This window comes from Eptesicus fuscus, chromosome 9 (assembly GCF_027574615.1).
Source record: "Eptesicus fuscus isolate TK198812 chromosome 9, DD_ASM_mEF_20220401, whole genome shotgun sequence".
In the NCBI taxonomy this organism is placed as follows: Eukaryota; Metazoa; Chordata; class Mammalia; order Chiroptera; family Vespertilionidae; genus Eptesicus; species Eptesicus fuscus.
Genome location: NC_072481.1, coordinates 81,978,940 through 82,006,794, shown reverse-complemented (window position 1 = coordinate 82,006,794; position 27,855 = coordinate 81,978,940). Strand labels below are relative to the sequence as shown.

At 40.1% G+C, this 27,855-nt stretch overlaps 1 protein-coding gene across 8 annotated transcripts; it reads right to left on the bottom strand.

Moving 5' to 3' along the window:
- Window position 1: 1 nt before the first annotated feature.
- Window positions 2–26,429, bottom strand: MCUR1 (mitochondrial calcium uniporter regulator 1). Of its 8 annotated transcripts, none has more exons than XR_008557101.1 (10): window positions 25,860–26,428; window positions 17,659–17,778; window positions 12,722–12,825; window positions 11,485–11,586; window positions 10,575–10,616; window positions 9,707–9,778; window positions 6,374–6,427; window positions 4,217–4,331; window positions 3,073–3,420; window positions 2–779 (listed from the first exon to the last, which is right to left on the bottom strand). XR_008557101.1 is itself a non-coding variant. In XM_008146138.3 (9 exons), the coding sequence occupies exons 1-9, from the start codon at window positions 26,278–26,280 to the stop codon at window positions 3,365–3,367; spliced, it is 1,086 nt and encodes a 361-aa protein (XP_008144360.2). In that variant the 5' UTR covers window positions 26,281–26,428; the 3' UTR covers window positions 2,020–3,364. The 8 variants fall into 8 exon arrangements, 6 of the variants coding, with proteins under 6 accessions (XP_054577429.1, XP_054577428.1, XP_054577425.1 ...); XR_008557102.1 differs by lacking the exon at window positions 2–779 and adding an exon at window positions 3,596–3,699 and having other exon boundaries at window positions 3,371–3,420; window positions 25,860–26,429; XM_008146138.3 differs by lacking the exon at window positions 2–779 and having other exon boundaries at window positions 2,020–3,420.
- Between the last annotated feature and the right edge of the window lie 1,426 nt (window positions 26,430–27,855).

The window sequence follows — 27,855 nt, the reverse complement described above, 5'->3', positions numbered from 1 at the left end:
CAAATTCAAATTTTTAGGTACTAGGTTTTCTTATAATACTTCAGTGTTATATACAATGGGAGGGAATAACAATTGAAATACAGTGTAGGCGAAATTCTAGTGTTCAGATTCAATTTGAACAAATAGAAAAGTGTGTTAGTCACACAGAGAGAATTAAATATTTTATTTTAGATGATAAAAATGTTATACCCACTCTAATATATCATAAAGGATAACTGAATATTTGCATAAGTAATGAAAGGGCTAAGAAATTATTTGGGTTATAATCAGAGGAACATAATAAGCGTAAATCTGTAGAAGGGTATTTTCCAAATAAATTCCAATAAAAGGCTAAACATTCTCAAACATTTTATATATATTATTTCTGATTAACATGTTTTTCCTGTAGTGTCAGAAAAATCACAACAAATTTGGTCAATGTATAAGTCAGTTTTCTGAGTTCTCTAGTGCCATCTGTTTATCTGTTCAGAACATAGCACATTAGGGTAGGGGAAGAGAAACACTAGGGTGAGGGGAGAGGAATGCCTGATGATGCTGACACAGTTAACTAACAAGCGGTGAGGCTGGAGACCAGAACCCAGTGGGACCATGTCACTGAGTGGGGCTGCGAAGGGAAAGCAGAGCTGAGCCCAAGAAAGTCCAGTCAGGATCATGTTTACAGTGGCTCAGGGTTCTGGTTTTTAATGTGTTCAGAGACAAATTCCATCAGGATGTGTGGTTTTCCGTCATCAAGCCTTTCTTCTTGAATTTGTGACTTCTCAACTGAGGCACTTGGCATACTTAAGGGAAAAAATGAATACATTCAGATTCAGTTTTGTCAGATATTAAGCTAGAAAACCAAAAATTCGTGTTTCCTGTAAGAACTGCACACACACAAACAGGTTTTGCTTATTAATGGGGCAGGTAAGAAGAGGAAGTGGAGTTTAGCTCTTTCAAAAAGACAAAGGGAGAGGAGACAGTAGGAATGCAGAGGAGCCCTTAGGAATGGAGCAATTAATACAAGGAAACAGTTTCCATCTGTGATGTTCTGCTTCAGGCATCTGTACCTTAGGCACCTGTGCTTGAGAGGTATGCTTCAGGATCTACCTGTGGTTAATTTCCCGAGGGCTAGACACAGATTTTCTGAAGCCTTGCCAGGCATCTGCCCCCTTCTGAGTGCGAATGCTTCATTTCCTCAAGTGATCTGAATCCTGCCAAGCCAAGCGGGCCCAGGAAGTTGTCGCATGGTGTCCCGTCGTGGCATGCTTCCACTCTTCTGAATATCTGGGCCAGCAGTGGGACAGGGACACCTGTATGTTTGGCTCATATGCTTTTCAGGTAGAATACACTTGACTAAATAAAGGGAACATCATCCCGCACCCTCTGAACCTCCACATCAGCACACAATCCCTCCATCAAAAGGAGAATTCATTGTTCCCAAGGCGGAGGGGTAAGAGGCTGCTCTGTAATGCATAAGACCCTACAGCAAAATCAACGGTCCAAATTAAGTGACGGGCTGATGCAGCCCACTATCAGCAGTAGGAATGTCATTTGGACCAGCAGTCGCCAACCGGTGGTCCGCAGATCGCTGGTGGTCCATGAGGTCCGAAAGGTTGGCGACCGCTGATCTGGACTACTTTTAGCAGGTGAAAGAATGTCACCCCACTGAATGTTACCTTAAAAGTATTTTATCAGAATATAAGGCCACTTCACTGTTTGTAACCTGTACAAGTTAATGTTTGCTTTGAAACATCATTACATACAATACTTTCTCCCTTGGGTGCTCTTTATTTTGGAGGAGTGTCCGTACTCCAAGCCTTTTCTCTAAGCTCTACGAACCAAAGTTATGAAGTAGCTGCAAATGTGGTCTTAATGGGATGTCATTTCCTTGAGTCTTTACTACTTAAGGTAATTGCTAAATGTGCACCATTTTCTGGGGATCCTTCTCTGAAAGGGAATATATTGATAAAATATTTTACGGAGCAGTTAAGATCGTTTTAAATCTAGCTGAAAAGATTAAGTTATTATTCACTTTGAAATGCAAAAGTACTTGATTGATTTTCTGACTAATTTGGAATTCAGAATCTTTGTGCTACACAGATGTTTTTTAAAAAAGGCAATGGCTTACACTTTCCGAAGTTTAGAAATGCCATCCACAGGACAACAGGTGACTTTTTTTTACGTGCGGTTGGAACAGTGACAGTGGGTATTCATTCTACCCGTTTGGTCAGGTGGTCTCATCGTGGTTTCTCCACTGTACCAGGTTATGTACGTCTGCCTGTGGAGGTCAGCAGAGGTCCTACCAATGTCATCTGTTCTAAAATGCTCATTTTCTCCTCCCTGCCAGTCATTCCAAGAAGATGCCTTTGGGAAGGTGCTTTCTCAAAATAACCCATTTTATCTAGGAATTTATTTATTTTAAATACAGAGGTAAGGTAGATACGAGAATATTTTTAATAACCAAAGAAATCAACCTAAGTTCAGATGATATCTGGCATGACAGTTTTCTAATTTTGAAAGCCTATGATCTGAGCTTGTAAGGAGTTATTCCTAAAAGTGCATACACTCTCTAAGTATCCAGATGCTGCCACAGACCGCCTCCCTTTGTATAAAAGGCAGAAGGCGAGAAGGAAGCAGACCCCATCCCACACACTGAAGGAGACGCCCACGCTGAGAATCAGCAAGTTTTCCAGGCAGGCACAAGTGGAGTATGACCACAGCTCTCCCATCAGGAGGGAGGGGAAGAAGGGCCCAGGGAGAGAGGGAGGGAGAGAAACCACAAGTACAAGAGTCCCCATTACAATTACAACACCTCACAAGAGTTTCTAGTCAGAAGGCACATAAAAATACCCATAACAGTAAGTTACTGAGACAATGGAAACTGAAAGAAAAAACCCCTCACTTGGATGTAAAGTACAGCTGTTTCATTAGGGATGCTGATGCTAAGGTCAGGGCAGGTGAAGCGGATAAGGTACTCTGGGTTTACTTTCAGTGATTCTTCAGCACTCAGTAAAGCCAACGTGCCTTTTAAATGGAAACCCCAAGTCCTCTGTGTGACAAAAGATTTACAATGGTAGTTACACAAATATTTACTGTTGCTATGTCCCACAGGTTAGGCCGAGTTCACCGATCCAGCTGAGTGGAGTCTTCCGTGTTTTGTCCACCGCCACTCAGCATTATAAAGTCAGCCAAACAGAAACAAGTAAAGGAGAAATTATGAAATTCCTGACTTCTTTGCCTTGGTTATAGGTTCATAATTTGCATAAAGTAAGTAATATGCTTTAAGTAAAAATCGGCATTAAAAGTTGAAACGAGGGGTAGGAGAGCACAACAATCTGGTATTCTCAAGGCAAAACAATAGAGATTTCTTTAAATATACACTTTATTATATCCACAGGCGATAAAATCCCAGAGCTACTGTTAGGCATGTAAATACAGACCCTGTAAGAAAAAACAGTTAAGCACAGTATTAGTTATTTTAATAGTGACTTGAGGGAACATCTCTTTATTAAGAAAACATATCCACCTATCTACCAAGGGGGAAAAACACACTAAGAAACTTCTTCACTGATGTGCCACATTCCATGAGACACCTGCCCATAAAAAAACCCCACACCTTGAAATCATCTTCTTCCAAGTACAAATGTATCCAATAATCAAGAGAACTTTCAATATGAGTTTAGAATCACAACGTCTGTGGTCACAGCATATGTAGATGTACTGGAAGGGACACAGACTTAGTTTTATGAGCAAAATGTCACTTCTTAATACTATTGTAGCTTTAAAATATTGATGAACCCAACATACTAAATTTGAGTTAAAATAATGGCTAATTTTTTTGTACATGAAGCTTTATTCCCTGTTTTGTCTCAAAAATTGCAAATAACTCCTTATGAGGAAGGTCACCAATAGAAGCAGAAAGATCACAACTTAAAAGCTTTTCGTTCTATCTGTCCAATATTCCATCTTGAATTCCATTTAAAAATTTTTAAATAACTGTAATTCAATGATAATATCTTATCAGATTTAAGATTCCATTTTTACTTCTAAGAAAAAATTGCCAATTGTAATATGATACTGTCTATTGGAAATTATAAGAAGTTTGCCAAATTCAGAGATATTAAAATATGAAAAAATATGTTAGAATCAATGAAATGCTATCTACCCAACTTATTTTATAAAATTTATTTATTTTATTTTCAGCTTGTTTCAATTACCTAGATGTAAAACAGCTTACCTGCTAAATATTTAATATTATCAAGCTTGTGTGACTCGAGCATGGTTTTGAGGCCAGCAACCTCAGTGTCTATCTTCCTGTCTGTCTGGGTGACGGCCCGATCTTGCTGGGCATGCTTTTAAAACAAAGAGATTCGCAGCATTATACCACTTGGGATATACTGTCCCCTCTGCTGTCAGTCCTGAGAGTTCCTGCCCACCAAGGTGCAGTCAAGGGGACCTGGGGTAAGATTAAGGAGACTTGGGCTTTAGTCTTAGTTCTACTATCCTCATGCTATGTTGCGTTGGTCAGGGCCTTTAATATACTTAGGCCTGTTTCTTTCTGTTTGAAAAAAAGGAAGAAAAAAAAAATACCATTAGTCCTGCCTCCACACAGGCTATTTAGAGAATCCAGTGTGATAATCTACGTAAAAAAGCTTTTGTACGTTATAATTGCTCTGCAAGTAATGTTAACATTATGAAGCCAGTCTGTTCTTAATGGCAATAAGTATGTTCCACTCTTCTGAGTTCTCCTTAATGAAAAGCATACAAAAATGCTTTAAAAAACGCCCTAACTGGTTTGGCTCAGTGGATAGAGCATTGGCCTGTGGACTGACAGGTCCCAGGTTCGATTCTGGTCAAGGGCATGTACTTTGGTTGCGGACACATCCCCAGTTGGGGTGTGCAGGAGGCAGCTGATCGATGTTTCTAACTCACTATCCCTCTCCCTTCCTCTCTGTAAAAAATCAATAAAATATCTTTTAAAAAAAAGAAAAGAATCTTGGATAATTTAAAAGCAACAGTGCTTACCTTGACACTGTTTCTATTCACTTTTTAAAAAGTTTTCTTCTTTTATAGTTCAAATACCAAGTGTTTTATTATTATGAGGCTTGGCTATACCGAAGGCCTATTTGTGTGTTTTTTTCCCTCAAATATAACAGTCAAACTAGATACATAATTACCCCCAAAGGATGGTGAGTTTGGCTGATGTTATAAAGGGGTTGTCACACATCACTAATGCATCAAAGCACTAGAAATGCTTTACTAAAAATTCTAGGGCAGGTAAGTAGTGCCCTATGGATAACAATTCAGGTAACAAATAAAAAAAACAAGAGCCTGGATGAACAAAAAGTATTCCAGAGGAATATTCCAATATTCTCTCATGGAAGTCTCTTGTGGGTTTCAGAGGTCCCAAGTAATATAGGATGGAAAAGAAGTAAACGCATGCCATAAATTAAAAATATAATTTAAAAATCCATTCCTTATTATTCTTAAATCACTGAGATTTAAACTTTTATTATGATAATCAAGTATTTGGTTAAGTACAAAAAAATCCTACGACACTCCACTTCCAGGTATACGCTAAAAAAAAATTGAAAACAGGGACCCAGCAGATATTTGTATCCCCATGTTCACAGCAGCATCATTCACAACAGCCACCAGAGGAAGCAACCCCACTGTCCAGAGACAGGATAATCAAACGTGGTGTATCCACCTAATCACTGTTGAACTGTAAAAAGGACAGGATGAAGCTAGAGGACATTATGCTAAATGAAAACAAGCCAGTCACAAAAGGACAAATACCGTATAATCCCACTTATATGAGGTACCTACATTAGTCAAATTCACAGACAGAAAGTAGATAGTGGTAGTCAGGGGCTGGGGGGCAGCTATTGTTTAATGGGGAGAATTTCAGTTTTTCAAGATGAAAAGAGTTCTGTATATGGATGGTAGTGATGGTTGCATAATAATGTGAACATACTTAATAACATCCACTTAAAAATGGTTAAAATGGCCCTAACCGGTTTGGCTCAGTGGATAGAGCGTCGGCCTGCGGACTCAAGGGTCCCATGTTCAATTCCGGTCAAGGGCATGTACCTTGGTTGCGGGCACATACCGAGTAGAGAGTGTGCAGGAGGCAGCTCAGCGGATCGATGTTTCTCTCTCATCGATGTTTCTAACTCTCTATCCCTCTCCCTTCCTCTCTGTAAAAAATCAATAAAATATATATATTTAAAAATGGTACTGTTTATGTGTATTTTACCACAATTTAAAAAATCCTATGATACTAAACCTGCACATAGTTTCCTATAACACATCACTACAAATAGCAGTAACCATGCACAGGATGAAGCAGAGATGAATAAAATGACCAAGAAAAGTCGGTCTCATTTCTTACCAATGCCACCATTTCTGTCCTCATTTCCAGCAGCTTCCTTTCATTTAATGAATACTGAAACGAACATACCACATAGGTCAGATTCTGATTTCTTTCTTTCTCTCTCCTCCTCCACTAGGGTCTCAGATACTCTGGTCTCACTACTTCCAAGAATATATAACACTAGAAACTGCCTCCAGCAGAAAGGAGCCTTCGTGACCCTTTCTTCCCTTTAGATCTATTTTTTGAGGTTTCTTATTTATATTCACTCATCACTCCAGTATCTGGACTCCCTTTTGTCAGCCTTCACCTTTCTCTCTCTGTTTTTCTCTTTTCATTTCTTAGCTGTGGTGTCTCCAGGCCCCTCCCACTCCCACACCGGCACTCTGGGGACCAATTTAGATGGATGCGGAGTTACACGCTTTTTGGCTTTGACAGGAGAGAGTTGAAAAAGTAGGGAATAATTCCAATAAAAATTGCCCCTGGGACTACAATAGCATTGCTTGTAAATAAAAAAAATAAATAAAAGAAAAAGAAGGAAGAAGAAGATGAAGAAGAAAAAGCCCCCAAACCCCAAACTAAGGACTAGTCATAGTACCAAAGAATGCTCATCTCTGTCTTTAAATGCCAGGGCTTCAGACCAGGAGAGAGCTATGCATCTGATCACCACCAGAAGGCAGGGGGGACTGGATTTTCTTCATACCTTCAAATTCTGGCCTTCAGTAAGTCAATATTGATTCAGCCACAAGAGAAAAGAAAAGCCTACATATCTTGATATTGCCATGATTTTTAAAATAAGTCCCATCTTTTTGTATCCCAAAACAGTTTACTTGCCATACTACATTTGAAACTGGCTGTAAATATCACCCCAGTTAATGTTATTGGCACAATATTACAACTTTATTAAACAAGGGAATGAGAGGGTCAAATAACTCATCTTCATCAATGCATGTTAAATACATACTAGCTGCATAATATTACGTTATTGTCCTGCACTTCAGAGTAATCTAAGTTTAGGATTACCAAGAACAACTTCTCAGCTAGGTCAGTAAATCATATAAACTCACAGGCTTTAATCCAGGCTCACATCCCATATTTCCCAATCTTCTAGGTATATTTCTTCCCAGCTTGGTTAACAACAGGCATCTTCTTAAATCAAGTGAATTCAGCCCTGGCCGGGTAGATCAGTTGGTTAGAGCACTGTCCCCATATGCCAAGGTTGCGGGTGTGATCCCCAGTAAGGGCATTTACAAGAATCAATCAATGTAGGCATAAATAAATGGAACAACAAATCTATGTTTCTCCCCTCCCTCTAAAATAAATAAACAAATAAACAAAATTTTTAACAAAGTGAATTCAAGAAATTTGTTAGGTACACAAACCATAAGACAAAGATAGCCAAGAGTTTCTCCTCTTCCAGATATAGTCATATGCTAGTGATCACTAAATATTTTAGTGTTACTAAGTTATTTAATCGTCATGGTTGAAAAACGTTTTAAGACTAGAAAGACAGGTAACAGGAACAGAATCATTATTTGATATAACAAAGTTTAGCTTAACTATTGAATCCATATCCAGTTCCAAAATATAGTGAAACACTTGTTTGTGTTTCAATGTTAGTTTCATTTATCAGTGTAACATATTTTAGTTGAAGCAAATTGTGAAAAATGAGAATACAACGAACAATTGTGAGTACTTGGTTTCTGCATGTGTATCCAATTCTATGTTAGTGAAAAATACTTTATATGCCCTTTCTCATTATGCCAAGAATAAAAAAGTTATCTTCCAAATGTTATTAAATCCAAATAAAGACTGAATAAGAAGATAGATGGGTTAAAAATCAGAGGCAACCCAACACATAAAGATTAAAATATACAACTTATTGCCCCCATGTTCATAGCAGCATTTACAATACCAAGGTATGGAAGCAACCTAAGAGCCCACTGATGGGTGAATGGATAAAGAAAATTTGAGGTATATAGTATATATCTCAAATGAAATATTGTCATAAAAAAGAAGAAAATATTGCCATTGCAACAACATGGATGAACCTTGGGAGCATTATGCTAAGTGAACTAAGTCAGACAGAGAAACAAATACTGTATAATCTCACATGTGGAATCTGAAAAACACAAACAACCTTGGGAGCTCAGAGATACTGAGAACAGATTAATGGTGGCCAGAGGTGAGGGATGGAGGGTGAGCAAAATGGGTGAAGTCAAAAGGTACAAATGTGCAGTTAAAAGATGAGTCCTGGGGATGTAATATACCACATGGCAACTGGAGTTAATAATACTGTGCTGTATATTAGAAAGTTGCTATGAGAGTAAATCTGAAAAGTTCTTATAACAAGAAAAAATTTCTTAACTATGTAATATGGTGATGGATATTTACTAGACTTACTGTGTTGATCATTTTGCAATATATACAAATATCAAATCATTATGTTGTACACCTGAAACTAATACATGTCAATTACACCTCAGTTAAAAAAAGATTACTGTGAAAGCTCTGAGGGAAAAAATATCGTATGTATATGCATTATCTTTGAAAAAGCGAGGGCAACAGAACTGTATTTCCAGTTTTCTTAGTTTATCTATCTGGTAACAAATGTGTAGCACTAACTTTCCTAATTAAAAGTTTCAATTTAACATAACTTACTCATTTAGAATTTGCATTTCAAAATAATACAGTAAAGTCATTACAATTTCTCTAAGAAAAAGACAAGAGGGAAATATTCTTTAAATCTTGAATTATGGTATAAAATTTAATATCATTTACTATCAAGTCAAGATTGAGTTTAATTTCTTTATTAATATCTAAGCGATACATAATTTAGTATCTCTGAAACAAAAAGGATTCAAACTTATTTGACCAATATTTTAATTTTAAAGGTTTTATTTTGTGTGTGGTTGTTGTTTTGTTTTTTAGAGAGAGGAAGAAGAAGAGAGAAAGAGAGAGAGAGAGAGAGAGAGAGAGAGAGAGAGAGAAAGAGAAACATTGATTGGTTGCCTCCCATACGCTCCCTGACCAGGGATCAAACCTGCAACCTAGGTATGTGCCCTGACCAGGAGTCAAATCACCACCTCTTCTGTGTGTGGGACGATGCTCCAACCAACTGAGTAAGCCACATCGGCCAGGGCAACATTTTCATTTTAATGTTACTTATGAAAGCATCAAATTTAAGCCCTAATCCAAAATATAATTAAAATAAAGAAAAAAACTGTGTCTTAATAATGATATATAGGTAAATATTTAATAGTACTTGTGAACTGTATATAAACTTAGACTTGACCAAGCATTCCATCCAGCAAAGAATTCAATTCATACTCTATTTTTAATAAGGGAACATACCAATTCTTTTACTCTGCTCTTTTCTAGATTGAAGTCTAATTTGGAGTCTGTTCGGACCTTGACCACTTCATCCTAGTAGGAGGGCAAACAACAAAGAAAGAAAAAAATCCAAAGTAAGAAATTCAAACCCACCGAGTGTGTGAAGCCTGTGGAAGCTGCCTCCACTCTTCTAGGTAAGGGGTCAGCCCAGGGGCTCCCAGAGCTGGGAACCAGTGATTGGGGAGACTCTGGCCAACCCACATCTGGAGTCAGCCCTGCCTTGGGACTTTCCAGTTATATACAGAAATAATTCCCTTTTATGTTTAAGAGTGAGTCACTGTTGTTTTTTATCTCAAACTTCCCAAGATAATATCCTGTGGGATTTATGATTAAAGCTGTTTCTTGGACAACTTTGGAAAGCAGAGATGGATTCATAGAAGTAAAATATTACATTCTTATTTAAATACAGCCTTCTTTATGACACTCATCAAAATATTTTCTTCTTTCACATCAATGTTCTTGCCATTTAAAAAAATCAAACTGGCACAGTGCTAATCCTTTTAAAATCACATGTAATTCTCTAAAGACATGTGAGAACCCTTCAAAGAGAATATAAGGGTTCCACTTGGCTACTTCAGAGAATTTCTTATTTAAAAAGGACTTAATTCCTTCCAGAACACAATTTTCTTAATGAATCTGGTTACACACATCAGTAATTTATTCATTGGCTGTGTTTTTAGCTAAATCTTTCAATGTGTAACTTTGAGGCATATCACACAAACATTTAACATAGAATTAAGTTTTTAAGAACATATAAAGTATTTCTAACATTATATTTATTATTAAGCTTAGGTAATTATAAGCAAGCAAAAAGGAATGAGGATCTTACCATTATTTGTTGTTTTAACTGATGTAGTTCAAGTTTTATTTTCTAAAAACACATTAAAAAGAAACAAATCAACGATATGTTTAGGTTAGAAGAAAAAGAAAACTTAGTAATAAACTAATATTAGAACAGGTACTTATGCACAAGGTCTTCCCTCATTCAATGCGAAGTTGCTACATTCAGAATACAACCTTAGCTGAAGAGTCTCCATAGGAGAAGTGATTACTTGTCATGCCAGGATGGTGCAATTTTTTTTTAACATACACATTTGCCTTCAGAGACCTTGCTTTATTGAATACCTCTTTAAAATTTTTTTTTTTTAACTAAATGCCCTCAAACAGCTGACTTGAAGAATAATTCTGAGAGTTTCAGACTTTATCGTTTTCTGGCAAAAGAAAGCATCTTTGCTAGAACGTTTCTTGCAAGACTAAGACTAACAAACTGGTAATAAATGCGCTTCCTTTATGGGATTCCGATAGGACTGACAACACAAGGAAGATGTAAAGACAGCATTTATTTAAACGCTGATCCCATGTCACACTTTTAAGAAACTAAGGGCTATTTTATAGCTGCATTTATTCATAATAACCAAACACTGGAAATAATTCTAATATGCATAATAGTATATTCATATGATACCACAGACAATGAAAAATAATGACCTACTGCTGCAAGGCACACTGAAGATCCCATCAGTTCAAGTCCTAGAATGGGCAAAGCTAGTCAACGGTGACAGAATCCAAGACAGTGGCCACCTCTGGAGTGCTGGTAATGTTCTACTCTGACTGCTACTGCACACTTTGTGGCGATGCATCAAGATGTACTCTGACTTGTGCACTTCCGTTTATGTACGTTATATCTCAATGTCTGAATATGAAGCATTTTATAAAGATAAGTGGCTGTTTAGGTTTACCTCATTTTCTGCTCTGAGGGCTGAAAATTCACTCTTCTCCAAAATAATCATATCCTTTTTCACGTTAGAAATCTGAGACATTATTTGCTGAAGAGTGATCTCCTAGGAAAAGGAAAACAAAACATATAACCTAATGTAGTCTAGGAAGTCCACCTCCTATGGTTTCTACCTGGTATCATCTTAATGAGAAACTAGACGAATATGGACACAAGATAAGAAGTTTCTCTCTTCCAAAATGAGAAAAGGAAAAGAATAAAAACTCAAGTCCAGTATCATCACCAAGTGGATTACAGTTAAAAGGGTGGCAGTCTGAGGACCACTGGCTCAAAAACACACTGCTATAATTTTGGCCACACCTCCATTTATTAAAGTACTAGCGGCCCAGTGCACGGAATTCATGCACTCAGGGGGAGGTCCCTCAGGTTGGCCTGTGCCCTCTTGCAGTCCAAGAGGCATCGGGGGATGTCCAACTGACGGCTTAGGCCCACTCCCCACGTGAGCCTGGCTTCTGGCTGAGCAATGCTCCCCTTGTAGGAGCACACTGACCACCAGGGGGCAGCTTTTGCATTGAGTGTCTGCCCCCTGGTGGTCAGTGCGCGTCATAGCAACCGGTCATTCCGCTGTCAGGCCGAAACCGGCACTTCAACATCCCCTGAGGGTCCTGGATTGTGAGAGGGCACAGGCCAGGCCAAGGGACACCACCGGTGCACGATCAGGGCTGGGGAGGGACGCAGGAGGTTGGCCAGCCAGAGAGGGACTGCGGGAGGGCTCCAGGGCATGTCCAGACTGTCTCGCTCAGTCCCGATCGGCCGGACCCCAGCAGCAAGCTAACCTACCGGTCGGAGCGTCTGCCCCCTGGTGGTCAGTGCACATCATAGCGAGTGGTTGAGCAACCTTAGCATATCATTAGCATATTATGCTTTGATTGGTTGAACGGAAGACCGGACGACTGGACATTTAACATACTAGGCTTTTATTATATAGGATGGAGAACTGAAACAGTTTCAAGCAGAGACTTTTCAAGCATAGTGAATTTCTAGCATAATGATTTGATTCTACAAAAGTTTACTAAATAGCTTTGAGTAAATACTTTTTATGCCACTGCAATAATTAGCCTCTCAACTATGATAAAAATTAACTACATGCTTTTTAATAGGACATTATCCAAAAATATGTATTATAAGTGACATCTTCCCTTTAGATTTCAAATTTGCAAAAGTGCCCTGACAAAGCTAACCTGTTGCATCTTGGTGACCATGTCTTTGTAGATGATATCCATGTTGGCATCCGTGATCTTCACCAATGCAGATACAATGATTTCTGCTTGTTGAGTAGTAAACCCTAAGCAAACACACAAAGACAATCACACTCAGGAGACTCTAGTTGTCAAAGGAAAGCCTTCGTAGAAAGGGAGACAACACGAAGTTATACATGGAGCAAATGTCTGAATTCGAGAAGTAGGTGGAAAGCGGATGAGGCAGGCGGATGAGGAGACTACAGTCACAGGCTATTATGTGTCTGTCATCTGGACAAGTATGACACATCTGAGTGTTTCCTCATGTGAAATGAGCAGTTGGGCTAACTGCTCTCTAACGCCCTTCCGCACTGTCAAAAATCATGTTTTCAGAAAATGTCCAACAACATAGGGGATGCCTGTCATGCAAGGTCAAATGAAAAAAAGCAAGACTCAATATTATAGATACAATGTATCACTTTTGTGATTTAACGAAAATTCTAGATAATTTTTATTTTCTTCAATGTATGTGACTTCCTTGATTTTAAAATGTATATATTTAGCAAAAATAATTTACTTACATAGAAAAGCTCATTTGTTTTATATCTAGCATAAATCAAATTATTGACTATGGAAATTATAATTTTGCTGCTAATTAAATGTTCAAAGATAATGTTAAAATAAATTCTTTCGTTTTTCCTCCACAGTTCTCTTCAGTCACTAGTGATAGGGGCCCATACTGGAAAATATATATATACTTTGATACTCAAGAAATGATGCTGAATTGAATTATATAAAGATTCAACTCAGTAGTATTACTGTTTTTAATAACTTTAGATAGTAATTTATATTTCACATTGGAAATGCTAATAAAATGTTTAAAACCAAGCCCCTGGAAAGTAATTCTTTCTATTAAATATGTCCATCTATAAGAATTTCAGAAGAATCTATTGATTCTCTTTTTGTTAATCCTCACCCGAGGATATTTTTCCCATTGATTTTAGATAGAGTGGAAAAGAGAGAGAAAAAGGCAGAAATATCGATGTGAAAGAAACACATCGATTGGTTGCCTCCTGCAACCAAGGTAACGTGCCCTTGTCAGGAATCGAACCTGGGACCCTTTGGTCTGCAGGGTGACACTCTCTCTCCACTGAGCCAAGTTGGCTAGGGCTCTGTTGATTCTTATAATTAATTAATGGCACATTTGTTTGAATAAAGTTATAGCTGATATAATATGGATGAGATTAAGCATGAGACCATAATAAAAAAAAACAAGGCACAGCCCAGGTGGTATGTGCCTCAGTGGTTGAGCACTGACCTATGAACCAAGATGTCACAGTTTGGTTCCCAGTCAGGGCACATGCCAGGGTTGAGTGCTCAATGCCCAGGAGGGGGTGTGCAGGAGGCAGCTGATCAATGATTCTCATCACTGATGTTTCTATTTCTCTGTCCTTCTCCCTTCCTCTCTGAAATAAGTAAAAAAATGTATTTATTTATTTTTAATCCAATTAAACAATGGGCAAAGGACCTAAATAGACACTTCTCCAAAGAGAACATACAGATGGTCAAGAGACATATGAAAAAATGCTCAAAGTCACTGATCATCAGAGATATGCAAATAAAAATGACAATGAGGTACCACCTCACATCTGTCAGAATGGCTACCATCAACAAATGACAAGTGCTGGCGAGGACGCAGAGAAAAAGGAACCCTCGTGCACTGCTGGTGGGAATGCAGACTTGTGCAGCCACTGTGGAAAACAGTATGGAGTTTCCTCAAAAAATTAAAAATGCAATTCCCACTTGACCCAGTAATCCCACTTCTAGGAATATATCCCAAGAAATGAGAAACACCTATCAGAAAGAATATATGTACTCCTATGTTCACAGGAGCACAATTTATAATAGCTAAGATTTGGAAATAGCCTAAGTGCCCATCAGCAGATGAGTGGATTAAAAACTGTGGTACATCTATACCATGGAATACTATGCTGCTGTAAAAGAGAAAGAACTCTTATCATTTGCAACAGCATGGAGGGACAGTATCATGCTAAGTGAAATAAGTCAGTTCAGAAAAAGACAAGTATCACGTGATTGCACTCATATGTGGAATCTAAGTAACAAAATATACTGATGAACAGAGTGGATACAGAGACAGGGAAGCATGGAACAGAGTGTGGAATCTCAGAGGGAAGGTGGGGAGGGTGGGTGGGTGGGAGGTAATCAACCAAAGACCTTGTATGCATATATGCATAACCCATGGACATGGACAATAGGGAGCTGAAGGCCTGGAGTGGGGTGTCAGGGGGCAGGCTGAAGGAAGTCAATGGGGGATAAAGGGGGACATATGTAATACTTTAAACAATACAGAATAATTTTTAAAAAGAATGTTGATGGGGAAAAAAATAAAAAGCACTTAAAATAAAATAAAAATATATTAAACAACACAAAACAAGGCACAGACTTAAAGGCGACAAAAAAGACCTTCAAACATGAGGGTCCTAGCTGGTGTGGCTCAGAGCATCACCCCATACACTAAAAGGTGGCAAGTTCGATTCCCAGTCAGGGCACATACCCAGGTTACTGGTTGGGGCATGTGCAGGAGGCAACCAATAGGTGTTTCTCTCTCTTCCTTCCACTCTAAAATCAATAAAGTTCTAAAAAACAATTTAAGAAAAGATCAACTCCCTTTACTTCATTCAAAATCCTTTAGCTTTCAATGTGTAGATCATGCACATCTGGAAAAATAACCCAAAAGGTCGACCCACCAAAGTGTTAAATTGGGATTCGGAATAGTTTTTCATGTTTCTTTTCTGTCTTCCTAATTTTTGAAAATAAACATGTCTTTTGCAATTTTTAAAACTTTAAGAAAAGTTCAGAGCTAAACATAATGAGATCTGGCAATTATGAAGAAAATAAAAATAGAGACTGGAAAATACTTTCGTTGATAATAAAGAGCAAATAAACTCCAAAGCCTTAGAATTTAACAAGCACCTGTGGAAGGTGAAAGGGAATAAGGAAAAGCAGAAGCCTGGAAACCTGCTGAGTTATCAGATACAAATTATTCTTTGTAGGAATGAGAGAACTAGTCACATCAGGGTTAGTGAGATTATAGACAAAGCAAGTTTTATTAATCGGGAGACATAACTGAAGAAAAAAGGATAAAGGCGGGAATATTCCTTGAAGGGTTCTTCCTTGCCTCACCCTAACCCAGACAACTTACACATCCATCACTGATCTCAGCATGGTCATACCCTACACACACTTCAGTGGGGTCTTCCCATCGCTGGTCTTGAAATATGAAAATATTCACGGGCCAAGGTTTAAAACCAAGAAAAGCAGAAAGTACATATACCAAAACATCCTATCTTTAACATATGCAATTTCTGTCTAAGTAAACAAATTCTGAAAGAGGGAGAGGGGCAATAAATCCCACCTCTCGTTGGGAGGAAGGATTGGTGGCCATCTAGAGTCCACTGCAGTTACCTTGCATTGTTCCACGTAACAAAATCACGGTGCTCCCTTAATGCCATCAAATACCTAGTGGATACTGAAATGTCCCCATTGTCTCCAATATCTCTTTTCACAATTGGTTACTTTGAATACAAACACAAAGCCCCCTGCCCAAAAAAATAGAGTAAGAAAAAACTAGGAAGACTGCTATTCATCAAGATAATTTTAGATGGTCCACTTCTCACTTCCACTTTTCTTTTTGGCCAATGAAAGAAGTTTTCGGTGAAAACGGCCTATTATTTCAAGTTTGAGAAGAAAATGGTTGCCAAAATTACTATACAGCATTTGACATTTTTTCCAGAGTACACTTAAGTACATTATTTCATTTAATATTTAAAAGGCTCTTTGGAAAAAAAAAATAGAGAAAAAAAAGTAAAAGGTTCTTTGGAGCCCAGCTGGTGTGGCTCAGTGGTTGAGCCCACGCACCAAGAGGTCATGGGTTCAGGGCACATGCCCGGGTTGTGGGCTTGATCCCTGGTAGGGGGCATGCAGGAAGCAGCTGATCAATGTTTCTCTCTCATAGATGTTTCCAACTCTCTCTAAAATCACTTAAAAACATATATTTTTTAAAAAGGTTCTTTGGAATTCTTATTATGCCCATGCCATCAGAGCTTCTAACTGCCCATAGGAACACAATTCATTCCATCACCTTGACCTGGGCATGTGTAGTACATGTACAGAGAGCAGCTTTTCACATTCAATCATGCACACTGGGTAAATAACTATACAATAAAGTGAAAGCACATATATTTCCAAGGCAGAACCTATGATATATGAGTTTCTGATTTTGAGAATATATGTGTCACAGTATTGGTGTATTTGTCTTGATAAGATTAAATATAAGAATGTTATCTATATATTAAGTGCACTTTCAACAAAATTCAGAGCAATCTTTTACATTAATGAACGCAAGAGCAGTAAGGCAAAATGTTAGATGGAATATTTTTTAAAAAGAACACAATGTGTTGATATCAATAACTACTGCTCAGCAACATTTTAATTTCATAAAAATTGTAAAAGCACACAAGATGCAGTAATAAAACATCACTTTTGTGCTTCAGATAGTCATCATAAGAACCACTCCTGAGTGTTGCTGACTTGTGTCTAACTTTTTTTTTTTTTTTTTATTTTTTTATTTTTTTTTTTTTTTGTGTGTCTAACTTTTTATCTTTATCGCTGTCCTTCCGGAGTGATGTTAAGAGAATATGCTTCACTTGGACAGACTGTGTGAGAAAATTTCTATTGTGCTGATGAAGCAAAAATGTCCTTCAACAGAAAATGAGGACTTAAGAAATGGAGACTGACCAAAAGATTACTTGTAGATTTAAAAGTCAAAGAGAAATAAGAGAAATTAGATGAAACCATAAGAGAAGTCATAATTTACTGCGTTCTTCTATGGCACTGAGTGACCAAGGAAAGAGGATTACCATTTTCTTCGAGTAAACACACTAAGGCATGGGTGTCAAAGTAGAGCTTCCTACTCCCAGAGGAGGTGAAATCTCCGCGTTTGTGCTTCAACTGTAGGCACCCAGCAGAGAGGCTTAGCTCTAGAACAGAAAGGACAATAAAGTTCAAAACAGACTTAATGGTAAACAAAAGCAACTCAGTAACATGAAAAAAATCAGTCATACCTCAAAAGCCTGTTTGTTTTTTTCATGAGAGCTTTATTGAGCTATAATTCACATATTACTATACAACTCACCCATTTCAAGTATACAATTTGATTGTTTTTATTATATAATAGAGACCTAGTGCACGAATTCGTGCATGGGAGGGGTCCCTCAGCCTGGCCTGCGATTGGGGCCAATCGGGCCATCTCGCCCAGTCCCCATCTGGGCCAGCCGGCTTGGGGGAGTGACCGTGGAGGTTGGCACGCTGCAGGAGGTTGACTGTGGGAGCGTACTGACCACCAGGGGGCAGCTCCTGCATTGAGCATCTGCCCCCTGGTGGTCAGTGTGCGTCATAGTGACTGGTCAACCGATTGTTCGGTCATAACGGTCACTTAGGCTTTTATATATATAGATAGAGTTGTGCAAGCATCTCCACAATCAACTTTAAAACACTGTCATCATCCCCCAAAGAAGCCTATACCCAAACTCCCAACACCCCCACTCCCAGGCAAACGCTGATTTACTTTCTGTCTCCGTGGATTTGCCTACTCTGGATACTGCATATGAACAGAATCATAAGATATGTGGTATTCTATACTGGTTTCTTTCACCTAGCATGGTGTTTTCAAAGTTCATTCACCTTGTAGTACGTGTCAGTACTATGTTTCTTTTTATTGTCAAACACTATTCCATTGTATAAATATACCAATTTTATTTAACCTATTCATTAGTTGAAGGACACTTGAGTTGTTTCTTCTTGGCTATTATGAATGCTGCTGCTATGAACACTGGTATGTAAGTTTTTGTGTAAACATGTTTTCAGTTCTCTTGGGTACATATTTAGGAGTGGAGCTGCTACACCATACAGTAACTTTGTTAAACCTTCTGAGGTTATGCCAGACTGTTTTCCAAAGTGGCTGCAGCTTTTCACATTCCCAACAGCCATGTATGAGGGTTCCAATTTCTACACATCCTCAACACTTGATATTATCTTTTTTTTATTATAGTCATCTTAGCGGGTGTAAAGTGGTATCTCATTGTAGTTTTGATTTGCATTTCCCTAATGGCTAATGATGTTGAGCATACTTCAATGTGCTTATTGGACATTTGTATGTTTTCTTTGGAGAAATTTCTATTCAGACCCTTTGCCTATTAAAAAAATTGGGTTATCTTTTTTATTGCTGAGTTGTAAGAGTTCTTTATATATTTTAGATACATGTTCCGTATTATACATATGATTTCATATATTCTCTCCCATTCTGTGAGTTGTCTTTCACTTTCTTTGTAGTGCTTTTTAAAGCACCAAAGTTTTATGTTAATGAAGCCCAATTTATTTATTTTTCTTTTTGTTCCTTGTGCTTTTGGTGTCATATCTAAGAAACTATTAGTTAATTCAAGTACACAAAGATTTACATCTACGTTTCCTTCTAATTATTTTATAATTTTAGCTCTTACATTTAGGTCTTTGATCCATTTGAGTTAATATCTGTATATGTTGTGAGATGGGAGTTCAACTTCATTCTTTTGAACGATGTGGGTGTCCAGTTGTCCCAGCACTATTTTCTCCCTTAAATTGTCCTGTGACTCTGGTAAAAAAAAACAAAAAACAATGGACTATACTGTGAGGGCTTATCTCTGGGTCTTCCATTCTATCCCACTGATCTATACTAGTATGTCTGTTCTTATGCCAGTACCACATTTTCTTGATTACTGTGTAGTAAGTTTCAACATCAGGAAGTGAATCCTCTAACTCTGTTCTTTTTCAAGACTGCTTTTGGCTATTCTGAGTCCCTTGCATTTCCATATGAATTTTAGGGTCAGTTTTTCAATTTCTGCAAAGAAGGCACCTGGAACTTTGATAGAAATTGTGTTAAATCTGTAGATAAATTTTGGGGGAGTACTGACATCTTAACAATATTAAAGTCTTCCAATCCACGGCACATGGAATGTTTTTCTATTTATTTATGACTTTAATTTCTTTAATAATGTTATATAGGTTTCAGAGTACAAATTTTATGTTCTTTTGTTAAATTTAGCACTAAGTGTTTTATTCTTTTTGATGCTACTATAAAGGGAATTCTTTTTTAGATTTTTCAGATTGTTCCTTGCTAGTGTATAGAAATAAAACTGATTTTTGTGTATTTTAAAAATATATTGATCTTGTATCTTGCTGAACTTATTAGCTCCAATCGTTTTTTAGTGAATTCCTTAGTTTTCTACGTACAAGGTCGTCACCTGTGATTTACTTCTTCCTTTACAATCTGAATGCTTTTACATTTTCTTGCCTAACTGCCCTGGTTAGAAATTCTAGTACAATGTTAAATGGAATGATGAGAGCAGACATCCTTGCTCCTGACCTTAGAGGGAAAGCATTCTGTCTTTCCCCATTAAGTATGCTAGCCATGGGTTTTTCACAGATGCCCTTTATCAGGTGAGGCAGTTCCCTCCTAGTCCTAATTTGTCAAGTGGTCTTCTTCTTTTTAAATCATGAAGGGGTGCTAAATTTTTTTCAAATTCCTTTTCTTTGTCTTTTGAAATGGTCATGTGGTTTCTCTCCTTTATTTGGTTAATAAGGTGCATTACATAAATTGATTTTCAGATACAAAATGAACTTGGTATTCTTGGGACAAAATCCCATCTGGTCATGGTGTATACTCCTGCTATGTATTGCCAGATTTGGTCTGCTAGTATATATTTTTTTTAATCCTTATTTACAAGAGACATTGATCTGTCATTTTCTTTCCCTGTGATGTCTTTGCAAAAGCCCGTTTTTGGAGAGATGAATTCTAACAATTTGTATATTACCATTTTTACGAATTTCTGTGCACCTAACCACAGATCCAACCCGTTTTGTATACTTATTTCAAGGTGCTCATTTGAAGGAGGTGGCATAGTAATGGCTTCCTGGCTTTTGTATTTCATGAACCACAATAATAGTTTTGTTTTGTTTTTTAATGGAACAACTGCAGTGTCAATTTATAATTTTGCCAAAAAGGACATTTACGTAATAGCTCCTTACTATTATAATCATACTAAAAAAGACATTTTGATAGCAAAGGAAAAAAAAAACACACAGATGGACAACATAAAACAAAAATCCTTCATTAAATGTAATAAACACAGATATGTGATTCTTGCTACATATTTGTTCTTACTTTTCAATGATGCCAGGTGTTGTAGAAGAGTGGTAGAAGAGAGAACAGTCATCTACTAACTCAAAGTTCAAAGTTTTCTCAGTAGATCTCCTAAATGACCAGAAAGATACTTCAGCTAATCAACTCCTATTCTCAGCCTTACACACTCTAACAGAAACTGCAAAGTAAGCAAAAAGATGACATGGACAGGACCCCACGGGTCTGATTCTTCTCTGTAAGCCTAGAACAGTGGTTCCCAACTTACTGGAGACTTGGAATGAGTATGATTGCTGTGGTCCTAGTCAGCATCAAGTAAGATCAAGAGATCCAATAATCACTCTGTAGCACAGAGTTTGCAGACTGACAAAATATAAAATGCAACAATTGTCTATCTGTGTTTAATGGTTAAAAGGGGCCCTTAGATTCAAAGAATCACTAGCCAGCCTATACTATAAAGTCCTTAGCAAAGCACACAAAGCCTGTGCCAATTTGGCCCCCACTTACCTTTTCAGCTTTCTTCTAGCCACCTAAGCTATTCTGTTTCCTGAACTTTCCTTCATACTTTGGTATCCCATCCTGAAGCTTGGTTTGCTCCCCTTTCTCAACGGGTAAATTTTAAGCACCTTCTTTACCCCCCTTCATTTAATTTGACAATTTCCTAAGTCTTCATTATGTTCTGGTTATGACTGTACAGTGTATAGTTCTCTCTGCCAACCCCACCCAGGTCAGGGAGCAGCCTTTACTGCTCCCTTATCTGTGTTCTCAGCTCAGTACAGATGGCTCTATCACAGCACTTGCTTTACTGCTTCCGTATCTGTATCATCTGTTAGTCCACAACCCCCAGAGCAGCCAATCTTAGTCATTTTTGTATTGTTAGCATCTAGCAGAGGGCCTGCCATACTGCAGGCCAACAACATTATTAAAAACAAAAATTCAATTGTATGATTTCTAAGATCTGGATCGTGAGACTGTCTAGAAGGAAAATTTGAGATCAACTCCTTTCTCTTCTTAACCTATCGTCTTCCCTTTTTACATAAACAAGTACCTCTTTTTTGTTCCCTTTTTTCTATTTTTAAAGGGAGGCGGAGAATCACACCGTGACTCTGCAGGTCCACTCAGAAATGACACCTACCCCTTCTATTCGTATTTCATTGGCCAAATCAAGTCACAAAGATGGGAAGGAGAACCCAAAACATTCAGTGAACAGCTCGACGTCACCCCTTTTCTTAATCATCTGTATCATAGACCCCACCCTGCTTTAATGCTCTTCATTGCACTGCTCCCTACTGGGTATTATATTTACTTGTTTATTGTTTGCCATCTCCTCCTAGATCTAAGCTCTGCAAGGTCAGGGTGTGCCTGGTTTTGTTCACTATGTACCTGCAGCACTAAGGACAGTGCTTGGTATACAATAGGCACTCAAGTAACTTGCAGTCACATGGGTCAGTAGTAACACGAACAGTTAATATCTGAAGGCACTTACCATGTGCCCCACAATGTGCTAAATGTGCTGTTCATGCAGTAACTCACTTGATCCTCAGCTCAATCCTATGGGGGATATAGGTCTATTGTGACCTCATTTTCCATACAAGAAATGTAAGACTCTGGGAGGTTGAGACACTTGCCCAAAGTCACACTGCCAGTTAGTGGGCTCAGCCAGTCTTTTGACCTCTGAGAAGCCCTGCTGGGCCCAGCCACTTATGATTAGGGGGCAGAGTCACGATGTCTATGCACGCAGCTGAGTGTCCACCACATGTGGGGACAGGGCTTGGGAGCCTGCTCAGAAGACAGAGTAACAATGGCAAAAATAATAAGGTTGTCACCAAATATTAGGTGACAGATACCTTGCTAAAGGAGGCACATCTGATTATATGCTCACAAAAATCACAGGAGCAAGTGTTGCTCTTTGCCTATGGTCTTCCTTTTTCACATAAATGAGTATCTCTTTTTTCATTCTTTATCTCCAGTCCTGGGACAAAAAGTGGTCTCATGAGAAGAGAACCTGAATATCTGCTGACACAAAACAGACCTAGCTCTAAAAACATTGGGTGGGTGAATGAATGAATGAATGAATGCACCTCTCAAGGGGCTCTCTACAGGCCACCCCATCCATCATAGAACTGTTCAGGACTGTAATGGGTTAGGGAGCTTGAAAACATTGGAGTCTAGAAGCTGGCTTATGAAGAGTGACGGGATTAGTCTACTCCCCATTTCCTTGTTTCTAATAACAAAATAATATGCCCCCCCCCGCAATAAAACAAAGCATCATTACTATTTTCTAAGCAAGAGCCGATTCCAACTTAGATACTGCCAATTTTTTTTTCCAAAAAAGTATTGGAATTTATTTCAATTGCAAGCTTATTTCAAAAAAATATTGTCATCTGAGAAGTGGAGAAAAGGTCTGGCCACTTCCCAGTTGGCCGTCCGACCCCTGCTGACAGAAGGTGAATGCCAGTTTGCTTTCTGTCAAAGGGTAACAGCAATACTCAGACATCCAGAACACCTCTGACTCACTTTTCCTCTTTTATTGTGACAACAAAACAGGGCCCAAGAACTATAAATTCCTACTTATAACCAGGAAGCAAGTAAACTGAGCTATGTTAAAGTGTATTATGAAATTCTCCTTTGGGGGACCTTCAGTATATCAAAAGGATATTAAAAAACACACAAAAGAAGCCCAAAGTTACCTTTGACCAGAGGAGGGAACCAAGTACAAATTTCCTACCTGTAATATCCTTAAGTCTAAGTAGCCCTACTTAGAACCTTTGGCACCAAACAAACCATTAGGCTGAAGACAAAGGAACAAAACTCTCATTTACTCATGGGCAATGGGCATACACGATTCCTTAACCGTGTTGGCTGTGTTTCCCCACAGTATTTATGAATCCATCCACACTGTGAAGAATGACATAATCTGAGACTAAAACAACATTACTACCTTGCTCGTCAGAAAACAGATGAGAAAGAACACTCTCTCCTTTGCCCCATAATCTTGAGTTTTTAGAGGAAAATAAATCACAAGTTTCCAGCTTGTCAAAAAAGAGCACCAAAAGGCAAAGTACAGAAATAAAGTTCAAAGCCATCTCTAACTCAAAATCACTGCAGGACACTGACAGAGTTCATTCATTACTCATTCGCCAACCTCTGTAGGTCAAGCTTGGTTCACTTTGTTGCTCTACCAATCAGTTTCTTCCCCAGCCAAAGGTATTCTTAAATTTTAGATGCAGCCAACATTTACTGGGTGTTTCTATTGGGGGAGGTGGGTGTGGGAGCTACCAGAGTGGTTACTGATGGAAAAGTATAGTCTCCCAAAGTGATATTTTGGCCAAGTGTGCTAATTAACATTACCCAAAATGATGACATTTTAATCAACAATTTGCTACCTAGTAAATTGAACCTGTTTAGATTGCCTTAATCTCAGGTAGGGCAGTGACTGCTCTCATCCCCTTCAAGTATTTAGCCACCTTCTCAATGAAACCTATTCTGATGATGCTATTAAATTCGTAACTGGAGGCCCATCTCACTTCCTAACCCTTACCACCTCTATTTTTCCTATAGTATTTATCCATTATGTACATATAAATATCATATGTGCATATGTAAGTTGTATATGTATACAAAAATTATATCTATATCTATTTAAACATATGTGTGTATCATCTCCTCTGCTAGAATTAAGCTCCAAGAAGTGTGGACGAAAGGGGCCACATGCTAACCTGACAAGCTCAGGAAAGGCCTGCATGGCGGTCTTGCAGACTCAAGTGACCTAAAGTAACCACAAAGGATGGTCTGAAATTAAACTTTAACTAAAAGCAGTTATGGTGGGTAGTTGAGTCCTAGGCTGGTATCTTCACTGACAAGGTCAGCCTTTATCTTAACTGAGCCTATCTGTCTTTTTGCATCTATAAAACATACCCTTGAAATGTCTGGGTAACTTGTAACTTCCCGTTTTCTGGACCCCTTGAGGCACAACCTAATATGCCTGGACTCCAGGACAGATACCACAAATTCCTTCATTGTTATCATATTAATTGTTCCTGCACCCACCTGAGTATGTGTCTATCATTTTACTTTTTACCCAATCCTAGGGGTTTCCCCGCTTTGCTTTCTCCCGCCTCTCTAGTCTATCACCAATGGATTTCATGTAACCCACCTATGTCCTTTTCCTTTGATTGCAATGTATGAATACAGATGTAGCCCGCCATTCTCTGGAGCATTATCTCAATTCGTTGAGGTTCTGCTTCCTAGCATATGTCAACAGTGTGGCTCAAATAAACTCACAAAAATTCCTTACAGGTTTCAATGTTGTTTTTTTTACGTTAACAGAAAGAAGGCGTTTTGTTGACTGATCGATCCCAAGTATCTAGGAAAGTACCAGGCACAGAATAGGAGCTAGTGCTTAACTGAAGGAAACAAGGAACCCATTAGAGTGTAAACTTAAATTGTAAAACAGTCCCTTCATTTCCCAGAGCTCCGCTTCTCAAACGTGCAAGCCTTCCGCACACCCTTCATCAGAGGTGCTGGCAAAACAGCAACCTGTACGCTAGCGCCCACGTGGTAGCTCTGCACCGGGGCGTGCACAAACTCACTGCCCCCGCACGCACCACCTCCCCGCATCCCATTTCAATTTTGCGCCCAAACCCTTGGGCAGGCATTCCGAGTAATTCAGGTCTTCTTAGCCGGCCAAGTCCTGGATACCGAGGACCAGGAGGGCGGGGCCAGACAGTACTTCCTCCCCACGCCCTAGGAGCCTGGTGACCTCAAGTGACCCGACCTCTGGGTCTCCTGGCCTTCTCCCCGGGAGGTCAAAGCCAAAGCTCCTCCCCGCCCCACGGTCCCGGCCGCACCGGGCGAGCCCCCTCTCCTCCGACCGCCTGACCCTACCTCTCCGGGTGGAAGCGAGGGCGGGCACTCGGCCATGGCACTGGTGGAGGGGGCCTGCGGCACAGGCGACGCCTGGGACGAGGCCGGGCTGGCACCTCCACGCGCAGCAGCGCCCGGCTGGGGGAGCCGCGGGCCCCAGGCGCGAGCGCTCCCGGTCTCCCAGCGGCCGGCGCGGGGCGGCGGCGGCCAGGCGCGGGACGGGCACCTGCACCAGGAGGAACAGCGCCGAGGCCCGTGACGCGACGCGGGCCCCGGGGGCGCCGGGGCCCAGCGCCTCCAGACCTTCCGCGAGCGCGGACAGGCAGCGGCGCGCCGGAACGCCGCCCGGGCTTCCGCAGCGACCGGCAAGTAAGAAGAGCAGAAACCGCCGGCGGTCCGGCGGGCGCTTCGGCCCCTCTCCCGAGACGGAGCCACCGTCCATCCCGGAGGCTGTCACTGGCCCGGGCGCGCGCGCATGGCGTCCGCGCGCGGCGCCGGTCACGGGCGGCTCCGGCCCGAATCCGCAGGCGGGACGCGGTGCCGCAGCGCCGGTGGCCCTTTCAGCCGGGCGGGCGGGGCTCCGGGCGCGCGCCTGGGGCGGGCGGGGCGGGGCGGGGGGCGGGGCTGGTCTCCGTTTCCGCGCGGGAGGCGAGCCCCGCCCCGCTGAGTAAGGCAACCCAGGGAGGTGGGGCGGGGCTGCGGGCGCTCCTGGAACTGGAGTGAGCCTGTGCGGCATGGTTTGCATATTTATTACACTGGTGTCCCCACCGAGAAATTTACCACGCTGGTGCCCTTCAGACTTGGGTGAAAAGTCCCTGCATCACCAGGCTGCCCTCGATTTTACCCTCCCCGTTCGAAGTCCCCCAGAGTATGGCGCGTGGATGCATTTTAAGGAATTATTAACAGGGCCAACGGAAGGACCTGTACATAGTCAATACACTTAGAGGCTAAACATTCAGCGCTTTTATTTCCGGATTAGTGCACCATAGAAATGAGAAAGCCTCAATCTGGAAATTTAAAACGCGGGGCAAGTCTGTTGAATGCGACCCACTGGTACAATAAAAGGATATCTGAAACTAGTGCTCAGTTCAGTGAACGTCCTCAAAGCCTGCCGAACCTATCTCAGTTACTGGTCCATTGTGCGAACTCAATAGACGTTCCTTGAGCCAATGAATGCCATGCACAAGGCACTAGGCTAGGAGATAAGAAAAATGAGGTTGATCTTGACCTTCACAAGTTGTTTTCTTGTACACCCTTAAGTGTACACATGCATGAGCCATAAGAGACCTACAAAGTGCTCTCTTTGATAAGATAGAAAGTGCATATGCTTGTGGAAGGGATGCAAATGGCTATCAAATTACAAAGAATTAAAAAATATTAAGGTGCAAATAGACACGTTCATGAAAGGTTAGTAGAGCCCTAGCCGGTGCGGGAGGCAACCAATCCATGTGTCCTCTCTGTCTTTTCCCCTCCCTTCCACCCTCTCTAAAAATCAATGGAAATTGCTCAACATGAACATATAGGTTTCAAGTGTCGGTTTCTGTTACAATATCTGTATACTAGAGGCCCGTTGCAGGAAGAGTCCTGCAATAGGGCTTCCTGCTGTGGTCTCCGCTGCCCCGCCTGCTTCCCTCCCTTCTCCCCCACCCTAACCCTTGACCCTTCAGTCTGCGGGCTGACACTAACCACTGAGCAACCCATCAGGGCTGGATGGAGTTGTTTTTTTATTGAGATGGGGCTGATGGTGAGAGTGTTATTGTCGTAATTAGCTAGTTTGTTAATATTAATAATAGGAAGAGAGCAAAGGGGAGGCCAGACTTAAGCATGGTCATCTGGGTAGCTTCATCAGGAAGCTACAGCTTCATGCTCCCCAGGGAACCACTGGTCCATTCCCTGCAGATCACTGGGGGAAGGGATCCAACAAAGGGGGAGATGGGCACATGCCAGTGAAGTCAGGGTGATATAGAGAGGGTGCTTGTCTGTCAGTTTAGCCTGCAGAACAATGGGTTGGCTAGGG